This window comes from Propithecus coquereli, unplaced genomic scaffold, assembly GCF_000956105.1.
Source record: "Propithecus coquereli isolate 6110/MARCELLA unplaced genomic scaffold, Pcoq_1.0 Scaffold25, whole genome shotgun sequence".
Lineage (NCBI taxonomy): Eukaryota > Metazoa > Chordata > Mammalia > Primates > Indriidae > Propithecus > Propithecus coquereli.
In genome coordinates, this window is record NW_012148063.1 from 587,757 (window position 1) to 600,655 (window position 12,899).

Sequence of the window (12,899 nt, forward strand, 5' to 3'; positions counted from 1 at the left end):
AAAAAATATATTATTTTATGCACTTAAAATCTTATACTGAGAAGGCATTCATAGATGCCTTCTCAGACTTCCAAATGGAACAAAAATATTTAAGAACCCTCTCATAAATGTGTTTTAATCTATGAATTTTAGATGTGAAACTCATGGTTAGGTATTAAGAAAATTTGTCATCTACATAATATTTGGCACTTTTTACCATTAAAAAGGAAGTAATATAATGATAGCTATCATTTATTTATTGACCACCAGTATTTTTCAGGCAGTATGATGGGTTCCTTTTATATTAATATATTCTTTTAGTTTTCACCATAACATACTACAGAGATAGTATTACCATTCCCATTTCTGAAGCTCAGAAAAATTCATTCTTTCATTCAAAAGCTATCCACAGAGCATACACTAAGAGAAGGCACTGTACTAGGCACCACAGATTAAATAATTCATCAAAGGTCACATAACTAGTAAGAGGCAAGGCTGGGCCTAACAAAGCCCGTCGTCCCTTCCACCACATATTGCATCCTCAAAATATGGTATTCTACATTGGAAAAGTTAAAATTCCTATTGAGGCACATGGAACTCTATGAAGGTAGCCAATAGATATTTTTCTCTTTATATAAATATAAAATATATTTACTCTTTCTTGCTGGAGAATAGTAATTCTGCTTTTCTTCATTCTAGCTTTGCTTGAGCAAACCATAGCCCAATCAGTGATTTCTTGGGATAAGCCAATTCTGTTCTAGGACTATCACAAGTTGTATCATCCTGAGATGGAATAAGAGTATATGTCATTTCAGTGATGGCATATGCATGTCCTCATATCCAAGAAAAATACCTACTCCTCTGTCTTGCTAAATATTCATAAACCTTGCATTTAATTTCGTGTATGTGCCATTGATTTTTGTGTGGGTTTCTTGTTTTGTTTTGTTTTGTTTGGGGTCTTTTTTTGATTATTCCAATTCATACTATTTCTCATTTGTGGTCTAAAATACTTAGAATGTGAGGCTTTGCAATCGTAAAAACTGAATATGTTTTTACTACTAAATGTGAGGCAGGTTTGAGCCACTCAGTTTGTGGTACTTTGTTATGGCAGTCCTAGGAAACAAATACAGTTACTCTTTATCTTTACTTGGAAATAGTATTGTAGTTCCTGCTATAATCCTTAGGAAGTCAACATTGTTGAAGAGACCCAGTGCCAAGCCAGGGATCATGTTGAGTTAACAAGAAATGGAATAGTTTTTTACTTTTAAGATGATTAGCATTTAGAGAATCTCTCTTTTAAGCTGGCCTAGTGTCTTAGTCTATTTTCTGTTGCTATAAGAGAATACCTGAGACAGGGTAATTTACAAAGAATAAAGGTTTGTTTGGTTCACAGTTCTGGAGGCTGGAAAGTTCAAGATTGGGTGGCTGCATCGGGCCCTCTTTTGGTGAATGCCTCGTGCTGCATCATAACATGGCAGAGAAGCAGAAAGGGAAACAGGCACATGCAAAGAGAAAGGACAGAAAGTCCATTGTTTCTTAAAACAATGAGAATTAATTTATCCCCTGGAGAATTAATCCAGTCTATTAGGAAAGACATTAATCCATCTTAACAGCCTAATCACCTCATAAAGGCCCCACCTGCCAACAGCTTTACATTGGCAATTAAATTGTGTTATGAGTTTAGGTGGGGACAAACCACATCCAAACCATAGCACCTAACTACCCACTTTATTTTTAGAGTGGTTGTTTAATGACTACTGTGCTTATGAAGAATCCACCATGAGTTAAAGGAAAATAGTTTCTGGCTTTCTAATCACTTTGTAGCCTCTCTCTAGAATGGTGTATATAAGTTAAGCGCTCACTGACATCAGATGTGGGGTGAAACAGGCTGAAATAATTCTTGCTTCTAACTTTTGTTGCTTGTTCTCTCTGGTACTGAAATTTGTCTGCGGTAATGGCATGAAGGTGGGAGGTTGGGAACTGTAGGAAGAGGGGAAGGGAGGGAGCAACATTTTCTTAATAATCACCCCCCATGAGCCTGTGAGACCCTGAGACCTCCAGAGGCCCCCGGGCTTGCTGGCCCACCCCTTCTGGGTCTGGAGCCCTGCAGCTTGTCCTCTGGCTTCTCAGTTGAAGAGTTGTTACGTGATTTGATACTCAGCATTTCTGATACCTCTTGGCAATTTTGCCTTGTAAAACTCCCATTCCCATGTTCTGAACTTAAGTAGAATAAGCCTCTTTTTTGTTCCTAATGCTTTCCAGAACTACACGTCCTTGGGGTCGTTGGCAACAACAGGTGTTCCTCTAGCTTTTAAATCAAATGCACGTGCGCGCGCGCGTGTGTGTGTGTGCGAGAAAGAGAGAGAGAATGAGAGAAGGAGAGAGGAATTCCTCACTAAAACTAGCAGCAGTTATCAATTTTGGTTTCATTGAGGGGCTTGAGATGGGTGGAGGTGGGAGGAAGTCATCATTGTCCCTTTGTTTTGGGGACTCGCTCTAAAACGAGACTGCCTACTTCCCTGTTAGTCTTTGTGTTGATGACATTTATAGTGTTTACCAGGAGCATACAGTTATCTGGAGAACGCAGACTGATGACAATAGCATTTGAAATGCTCTGTAGGTCTGCTTCAAGGTAGATGGGAAAAAATGTATGTTCCAAGGTACAAGTGCTTGTTGACTTTTCAGATGCAGCCAGTCTGTGCTCTTCGTCGGGTAACTCAGAATCACTCCACAGTGGCTGGCCTTCCTGTCCATTTGACAAGCACTTAAAAGGGCAGTCTTAAGTACTTTATAGTTTATTAATTTTTTTCTTTCTTTAGTTTGCAATCTACTCTTAGAAACTGGAAAATAATTTGTTTTACTTTTTTCCCCCTTTCTCAATTAAGCTGAAATTGATTTCTTTCTGAGCTTGTAAGGAAAAAAAATTAAACTGTAGTTAATACAGTTGCCTTTGCTGAATAAAAATAAAAGACTAGTTTATCTTCAAGCTGTGATATATCAGAGTTAAGATCTATTCTGTCCCTCCCAGGAGAATTTTGATATGAAAGAGTACAAAATTTCTTAATATCTGTATAGAATAACTGTAGCCAACGTAAGAAGTAATAGAATTGTTTATTTGGGGCTTGAGGGGGTTGGATTTTTCATGTGTATTTGGAAAATTGGGGAGCTGGGAGACACTCTTAAATCCATCAGCTTCTCCAGAACTCTTCTCAAATGCTTATCGTCATGACAACCATTGCTACATAAACCAAGGCTCTGAGTATAATACAGATGGGGTTGGTAACAAGGTAGAATTGCCATCTGTTTGTTTTCTCTGAGGGACGTTTATTTTTCTTGATCCGCAAGTCAGATCCTCAAATCTGAAAGTCTTGACTTATTTTTCATTCTGGAGTGAGATAGAGCTGTGAGATTAATTCTTTTCTCCTGACAATCTATGTCCTCGACCTGTCATCATATAACTTACTTTTTGTTAAATGGAGGCAAAAAATGGATACTTACGTGTGTGTGTGTGTGTGAAAACAAATATACATATTTTAATGACTTATTTATCTACTTTGCAAAGTTGGATACCTTGTAATTCAATACTACAGTCAAAAGTGAGGTCCAGAAAAAATAGCAGGGCAATAATTTTCTCACAAAACAGGTAAAATTGTTATTGCTTTTGAATATCGTGTTAATATTTATGCTTCCTCATGGGCCACATGCAGTCTGTAAGAAACTCCACTGTTCTTACGGCCAACAAAAAGGAGCATAGTGGTTCTTTAGGAAAGGGAAACCTTTTCCTGTTACTAAGTTTGGAGAGAAATTTGCCAAATAAATGAATGCTTACTCGAGGGACACTGCCCAATACCTTCATCCTCCCTTTTGCAAAGATACGATGACATTTTCTCATATCAACTTTCTACAAAAACTGAGGATAAGATTTTTCAAAGGAACATGTTCAGTATTTCACATGTTCATAGATGCTGTGATCAGAATTAAGACATATCTAGCCTTTGAACGAAAAGAATATGTGCATCTAGCCATTGAAAGGCATGTGGTAAACTAAATTTGTAAAGGTTAAAGAATTTCATAAAATTTGTATTTAAAGTCAAGAGTAATTTCCTTCTTTGTATTATAATTAGTTTATATATGCTACGATCTATAAGTCTGAACCTTCTAATCTTGACGGGCTTTTACAATATAGTTCCATTTTTCTGTCTGAACAGAGAAGAAGTTCTATAATTACCTCTCTAGATCAGAGGTAATTTATTTCCATATACTATTTTCATGTCTTGTATGTTGATATGCAAACATAATCAAATACCAGTGGATGAGTGAGATGTAACCACAATATATAACACGCAGAAACACACACAGGATGACTAAATAGTAAACATGGGCTGATCTCCAGAGCAGGGAAAAGCTGCTAGAAAAATTTTGAAGTGGAATCTGAATACAGTTCTGTGGTTAATTCTAATAATTTTTCAAAGGAGCGTTATAAGCAGTGTGGTTCCTTGAATATAGTTCTGGAGTGGGGTTTAAAAGCTATCAACAGTTGGGAAAACTTGAAACCAGTTTTGTCTTTAGATTTCCTTTCCTAATGAGTAGCCTACAATGAGACCTTGTCAGAGGAAAGACAGTCTTCACCATTTAGTTTATACCTCACTTATGCATTGCAAGAGAGAGGTCCAGGAAAAATCTCAGGCCCCCTGCTGGTTTTTGTCTTTCACTTAGATAAAAATGAGGAGGAAGTGGAATTACCACAAACAATACTGTTGACTTATAGATTTGATGTGCCATAGAAACATTGCCTTTGAATGTGTTTGTGTAAAAATAATTGTCAGAGTGAGATGTGTTAAGTTTTGTTGCAGTGTTCTGAAAGAATTGGTAATGGTGTCATAAATGTCTTCATGATATTATGTAAAGTAATACAGGGTTCAGTTGTCAACTGTATGGTTAAGGTTGGAAATTTTTTGTAAATTTATATAGATAATCATGACTTTTATCTCATCCATAATTCTTTCAAGATATGACCATGTTAATATGGCGTATTTGAGGCATGCACCATTCATTTTAAGAAACAGTACCTTTGTTTATTTTAAAACCTCTGGATTGAATTCTTCCACATTTACTCAAATTATGAAATTAATTGGCTTTCAACTATGCTGAAAGTGACATAGGTTGAAAATGTCAAAGTTGTCACGTTTGGTTTTTCACTTACCATGTTATTGCTTGGCATTTGCCTAAAGAACACCACTTAGTTTCCTAAGGCAGGTAGTAGTCACCACAGGGAGAGTTTTGTTCTGTCTATCCCAAGGCACATAAGGAGCAGCAAACATGGTGTGGCTGGCTGCTGGGTTCAGTAGAAAACCATCAACCATTTCCAATTGGGGGTGTACAAAGACAGCTGCATTCTGGAGATGCTAAACATCTTGAAATGCTTTGGGTGCAATAAAACCCCAAACATGCTTTCTTTTCTCATTTTTTTTGCATATGTATTTTAGGCAAAATATAATCCACATGCTCTTGTTCCCTCCACTTTTGAACCATAAGATATGTTGTTTTGTAAGGGCTGTTTGAGGTCCAGGAAGTCTTTTATCCTTTTTTATTAGGTTTTTAAAAATACATAAATAAAAAGAAAAAATAAACAGAAAATACAACATGACATTGTGAATTAGTCAGGGCAAACACAAAATGCCCAATTTAAGTTTGAAGTTCTAAGTCTAAAATCTTTTAAAACAAAACATTTCTTTTGGTGTTTTCCAAAAGAATTAGTGTTCCCTTCCATTGAGCAGAAGCTGTAGCCTATTGGGAAGAAATAGGAAAGAGAACTTACATTTACTGAGCAGCTACTCTGGTTCTCTAGGACATCTGGTAAACCCTTAATTTTTACAATAACCCTAAATGGTAGGTCAGTCCATCCTCATTTTACTGATGGGAAGTGCTTTCAGAGATCTTAAGTAATCTGTGGCTGCAGGCCACAAGAAGAATTACAAGCCACGTCTTTTTGACTTTTCAGCTCATATTATTTGTTACTTCTGCTCTCATTCTGTTGAGGAATGGGTGGGGGGTACCCTCCAGATAATCAAAAAGTCTCATGTTAAGACGTGACTTGGAAATAGCAAGTTATCAGGGCTGAAGATGAGGGCTATTGCAGCCTCAAGAAAGAGGAAGTCAGCTTGGTATTGTAAAAGAGGACATCTTGTATGGTGGCTGTAGAACAGCATTGGATAGGCTATATGATATGGGGCCGGGTCAGGTGGGGGCTGCTCACATTTCTTTTATTATAGCACGGGAAAGCCAGAATCCACAGTCATGGTGAGGTAGGGCTGGCTCAGGAGAAAGCCTGTGCTCTTGCACTGGGATCCACAATGTTTCAAAACAAGTGACCATTTATTTTGGAGATGCATGTTGCATTTATTTTATTTTCTAACAGTAGTACATATTTGGTAAGAGTGTACATGACAGTATTTAAGTGGAAAACTCATTTCTTAAAAATAATTTTCAACGCATGTACTGTTACAGAAACATCTTAAAATGTTAAGGAATGGCAATCACAGTTTTACTGGGTCTCTCTAAAATAGGACTACATATTAGAGGGAGTGCAAACATTTTTTTGGAGGGAAGGAAGGTCATATTCAACTACACCGTGGGTCCGTGGTCTATGGCGTGGCATTAAGTTACTATTTTCTGGAGAATAAATTACAAAATGTAGGACATGAAGACTTCTTGGCATTTCCACAGAGGTCTAGATTCTTCTAATACTGTCTGTTCTGTAGGTTTTCTCCCAGAAATCCCAAGTTTCGTTCACTTATAGCCATCATTGTGCTATAATCTCACTTCCGTAATTTCTCATTTTTTACCTTACTTTACTCTTGCACTGAGTCTTTGATATTGAAAGAAAAAGAGATGAATTATTCAACTCTTCTTCTATTGAGTAATAAGGCAATACAGAAGAAATGCAACAGGCAATTTCATAAATGACATTTTGGAGAACATTGGGGTCATCATATGACTGAGAACATGATTACTTTTTTTGAAGGCCAGGAAACCAATATTTTTTCCAGCAAATTTACTGAAGGAACCAACCACCTGGCTTCTAGTTTTGTAGACAGCACTCCCTAGGGAAATGTTGCTTTTTTCTTTCACAGTTTCTATTTTGCTTTGTAGATTGTATCCCATGGAATTAAGAATATAATGACTGTAGTGCTTAATATTTTTTATGTCACTACTGAAGAGCCACTCTGATTTATCTTTTACTGCAAGGCAGCATGGAACTTTACAAGCATTCAGATTATATTAGTCATTTTGCGTAAGGATCTCTGCACACTTTTCAACATCATTTCTAAGAGCCTTGCCACACCCTCAGGTTTTAAGGATCTCTTTGTGTGCCAAGCAAATTAGGCAATTTGTAGATAGTCCCTAGCAGAGCAGAGTGACGAAAAGGGCTCAGGATCTCACCAGGCCCAAGGCAGGGAGTTGGACATGCCATGAGATCCTTTCACAGTCAAAACTAAGTTAATATATCTTGGAGGAAGAACAGTTACTGTATAATGGAAGCCAGAAGTCAGCAATGCCTGTACTTGGTGATGAAGCTAGAGATAATGAGCGGGTTTATGTGCAGGGAGATATCTTTTTCTATGCAAGAGGCCTTCTTCAATTTCATCAGCTACATCATTGCCCACTGAGGGGTGGGAAGTAGGACTTGAGGCATTTCTGTCTGTTTCCAGCGTATCCTCTCTAGATACTCTATTATCAGACCTGTGAATACAGACCAGGCAAAAAGACCCATGTTTGCTTTTATAAAAATTTTATTGTATAAAATGAGCGCATCTGATCTCACCTATTCTCAACAAACTATTGTTACTACTTTTTCAGAATGCATTCTGTCCCTCTGGTGTGGAGTCCACAGGCCCAGAGCCCCCTTGTTATTAAAATGGCAGTCCTCAAGTGATGGGGGGGAAGAGTCAACTCTCTCTGTGCCACCTGTGAGCATATCTGTGACTGGTTCTTCTCCTCATACCCCATAGCAGCTGCTAAGTTCCCATCTTCTCACTGGTGACACTTTCAAGTGTTCAAGAGAGAGTAGAATTTACTTTTTGAATGCCTCTGATTTATTATTAGAACATTCTGCATGTTGATAAGGAAAATAAACAAAGGAATTGAAACTTGATGTCTAAAGATCATTAGCCCAATCTAATTTTGTTTGGGATTTATTACATTATTTGTGCCCATTGGCTGTGAACTGAAAGTATTCATGGATATGTATTCCATACCAAACGGGCGTTTAGCTCCTGTATGGTTAAAATAATATCAAGACCAGTCTATTGGAAGGAAGGAGATACCCCATCTAATAACTTTCTTTTGTAGTCTTCACATTCATTGAGAAAGTTAATTGGCAATCTTCTCTGCACACTACCCCCAACCCTGACCCAGGAACTTGCAGAGGACACTGTGCAGTAGATATAATAACCCTGTCTGCAGGCAATATGCACAGTTGGGAAAGATAATTAAATAAGCTCTTTTTGAGAGATCTACAACATTTCAACAGAAGGATCGAGCAATCCTGCTGGCCTCCAACTGAAAACTATTACTAACAGACCTACTTCAGACAGATTTCATAATCAGCATACTTATGTGGTACAAATGGTTATGGGGAGCTTTTTTACCTCCCCAAAGAGCACTAAAACTGTCAGACCTCAACAGCACTGAAATTTTAAAGTGAAAATTCAAAAGTATAATTCCATTTAATATGTTAAGTTGCCACCAGAAAGCAGACCTTTGGTTTTCCAAAATTGACTGGTTATATGGCCGAACTCCTGAGATACCCCCAGATATGATGCTGTGTAATTTTTTAAGGTTTATGTAGGATATTGAACAATCTGGGGTAGGCTTCATCATGGGTGACAATATTATATGATTACATTTTCACTACATAAAACAGTGAATATCATGAGAAGAGAGAAAAAGACTCACTTTTGAATGTTAACATTTCTGAAAGTGAGTTTAATTTACAGTGTAAGTGTATACTACTGTTATGAGACTTCACCCAAAAGATTGGGGTGAGATCTGAGAGAATTAAAACTGCCCCGAGGGCTATCATTTTACGTACTGCTCAGTGGCTTTGGTTTATCCCCTTAGTCATCGGGTGCTGAGAAAGAGAAGCACTTAATGCTGCATCAGCCTTTTCTCCTTGAGCAAGGCTAGTGCATCTTGACCCAGTTCACTGTGTAGGTAAATAGCTGCACATTGTAGATATACCTGATCCCTTTTCCCCCAGGGCATCTGAAACCAAATCATTGCTTTTTAATCTTGCTTTTTAATATTTTAGTTTTTCTTATGAACAAAGCCACCTTTTTATTCTTCCAGATGCAAGTTCTTTTTTACATGATCATGGAATCCACTCTTTCCAAGGAAAAGACACCTGCTCTAATAAAGGATATATACATCATCATGGGCCTTGGCATGGCTGTGTAACATAGTGGAAGATGCAATATATTTAGACTTTTTTAAAAAGCAAAATTTGATGGAATCATGCATTCTGTGACTCAAATGAGTACATAGTCTAGCAGGATTTACAGATACATGAATGATTATCTTGAATATAGTGTAGAAAAATGATCTGTTAGAAAACATGTGAAAAGATGCTCAACATTATTAGTCATTAGGAAAATGCAAATTAAGATCACATACTTCTGTATATCTATTAAAATGTCTAAAATTAAAAAGACTGATCGTATCAAGTATTGGTGAGAATGTAGAGCAACTGGTACTCTCATATATTGCTGGTATGAATGTAAAATGGTAAACCCTTTTTGAAAACAGTTTGACAGTTTCATGAAAAACATACACTTATGATATGGTCCAGACATCCTACTCTTCAATATTTAACCAAGAGAAATGAAAGCATATGTCCATATAATAATTTGTACATGAATTGCTTATAGCAGCTTTATTTGTAATAGCCAAAAACTGGAAGCCCAAATGTCCAATGAAAGGATAAACAAAGTGTATTTATTTGTTGGATATGTCCATACAATAGAATACTACTCAGCAATAAAAAGAATCAACTGTTTATACATGCAACATGGATAAGTCTTAAAATAATTATGCTGGGTAAAAAAAAAAGTCAGACAAAAATATAAGAGACGGCCGGGCGTGGTGGCTCATGCCTGTAATCCTAGCACTCTGGGAGGCTGAGGCGGGTGGATCGCTCAAGGTCAGGAGTTCAAGACCAGCCTGAGCAAGAGCGAGACCCCGTCTCTACTAAAAAAATAGAAAGAAATGATCTGGACAACTAAAAATATATATATAGAAAAAATTAGCCAGGCATGGTGGCACACGCCTGTAGTCCCAGCTACTTGGGAGGCTGAGGCGATAGGATCACTTGAGCCCAGGAGTTTGAGGTTGCTGTGAGCTAGGCTGATGCCATGGCACTCACTCTAGCTGGGGCAACAAAGTGAGACTCTGTCTCAAAAAAAACAAAAAACAAAAAAACAAAAAACACAAGAGACTATTAGGAACTGAATTAGTATGTTAGCAGTGAGACTGCAAATGAGAAGAATAATTGTAGTTACTTCAAAGATAGAGTTGATGAGGTTTGATTATGAGATGATGGTAAGAGAGGGAGCATAAACTCTGAGGTCTGTCTCTAGCTTGGATTTCTTTGGGTGGATTCTCAACTATTTAGAGATAAGTGTTATGTGAAAAATGGTGCTTAAGCACATAAGAAATAATAAGCTAATCGTTTAATGCTGAGATTTTGATAACTCCAAGGAGAAGCAGCCAGTAGGCAGACCATTCATCCTTGACCGTTTAAGGAAAGCAAACGTATATTTTGGGTTTTGAATTAACACAAGTGTAGATAGCTAATAAAAGTGTGACATTGATGTGAGAAAAAGAAAAGAACAACAACGAAAAAAGGGATTCCTAGAGCCATTCTCATAGATAAGAGGAAACAAAGAGTTGAGGGGAGAGAGAGAGAGGGAGAGAGAGAGAGAGGGAGATAGAAGGGAAATAGAATATGGTGGGATACCTCATGGGGGAAAAAGGACAGGAAACTGATTTGGAAGACAGCAAACTTTATGGTTACCTTGTTTCTTTAATGTCCCTGTCACTCTGGCATATCTTAATGTGTGTGGTTGGATTTATTTAGTCAACTGATCCAAATTCTCTGATTAAGTGGAGCTCAGAAGAGGTAGTTGTCAAGTGTGTTCAAGGACCCAGATTCTGAAGATTATATTCCTATTTCTGCCCTTTATAGATGAATAAACTCTCTGTACATCTGTCTTCTCTGTAAAATGGGAATATCTGTTCCTACTTCTTCAGATTGTTGTATTAATAAAGAAGAAAAGAATAGTGCACAAGAAATGTTTAGCATTGCTTTTATCACACAGTAAGAGCTCAATAAACTCATCATCTTCTTTCTCTTCTTTTTCTTTTTCTCCTTTTTCTCCTTCTCCCTTCTTCCCTCCTTCTTCATCCTCCCCTTCCTCCTCATCATCATTTTCAAGCATCCACCATATTGTCAGTAATGATTGGAAAAAGCTTTAATCTCCTAATCAACCATTAGAAAACAAGGGCACAGGTTAGTGGTTATTACCAGAATAATGTCACCTTTATTCATCTGGCTCATTCTCTCAAGTGATCTATTTATATATGCTATTTCATTGGTCTTTCTTTTACATGTTATGAAAAAAAAAAAAAAAGAGCATGTCTTAGTGATGAAGCAAAGAAATAGAGATTTAGTGACTTTGGTCCTGACTGTTTCAGTTCCTGTTCGGTGTAAGGCAAGTAATTTAAATTCCTTGTACCTTAGTACCCTCAACTGAAACAGAAGTGAATAACAGTCACATGGAGCTGTTAGAACTGTCTAAATAGAAAGCATAAGCATTTTAACATTAAGTATAAAACTTTATATAAAGCTAAGTGGGTTGTATAAGTTGGTATAATTCTTTTTTTTTTTTTTTTTTTTGAGAGAGAGTCTCACTCTTTTGCCTGGGCTTGAGTGCCGTGGCGTCAGCCTAGCTCACAGCAACCTCAAACTCCTGGGCTCAAGCGATCCTACTGCCTCAGCCTCCCGAGTAGCTGGGACTACAGGCATGTGCCACCATGCCCGGCTAATTTTTCTATATATTTTTAGTTGTCCAATTAATTTCTTTCTATTTTTAGTAGAGACAGGGTCTCGCTCTTGCTCAGGCTGGTTTCGAACTCCTGAGCTCAAACAATCCACCCGCCTCGGCCTCCCAGAGAGCTAGGATTACAGGCGTGAGCCACCGCGCCCAGCAAAAGTTGGTATAATTCTTAATACCACATTGAAATTCGTCGACATAGCTAGGTTTAGAAAATAGTTGCTTGACTTCCCTATAAAGTGTGTTTCTATTACACTTTATTCCATGCAATAGAAGATAGACCTCGCCAGTTCAAATCGCTGGTTGCATTCATTTCAGCAGTAATGAATACTTTTCATTTTAAATCAGCAGCTTTTTCTTATCTTATTTCAGGCTTTGTGGATTTGACCCTCCACGATCAGGTCCACCTTCTGGAATGTGCGTGGCTAGAGATCCTGATGATTGGTCTTGTCTGGCGCTCCATGGAGCACCCAGGGAAGCTCCTGTTTGCTCCTAACTTGCTCTTGGACAGGTGAGTAACCTGGATGTAGCCTGGGAGAAGCATATCCTTCATGATCACCAGTTTGTTCATGATGCTATTTTATTCCATACTCTATGAAGCTTCAGATAACTTTGTTAGGTATGTTTACTTTATAAATGGGTGAATTTGGGTGATGAAGGCTAGTCAAGTTCACAGAAAGCTAAGGATTACTTTCTGCTAGACTTCTTAGAGGAACTCTGTTATTTTTAATACACACACACACAACTGGGAACTGTAATTTTCTAACTCCACCTTCAACTTGTGTTATACAAAAAATGGTGAATTAC

General features: G+C 37.6%; 1 protein-coding gene across 2 annotated transcripts in view; it reads left to right on the forward strand.

Annotated features, from left to right (window-relative positions):
* The window catches only part of ESR1 (estrogen receptor 1), a 275,328-nt gene that overhangs the window by 196,374 nt on the left and 66,055 nt on the right, over window positions 1-12,899 (forward strand). For both annotated transcript variants that reach the window (XM_012646801.1, XM_012646799.1), the window contains one exon: window positions 12,465-12,603. In XM_012646801.1, the coding sequence (XP_012502255.1) occupies window positions 12,465-12,603 (139 nt within the window). The remainder of the gene's footprint in view (window positions 1-12,464; window positions 12,604-12,899) is intronic.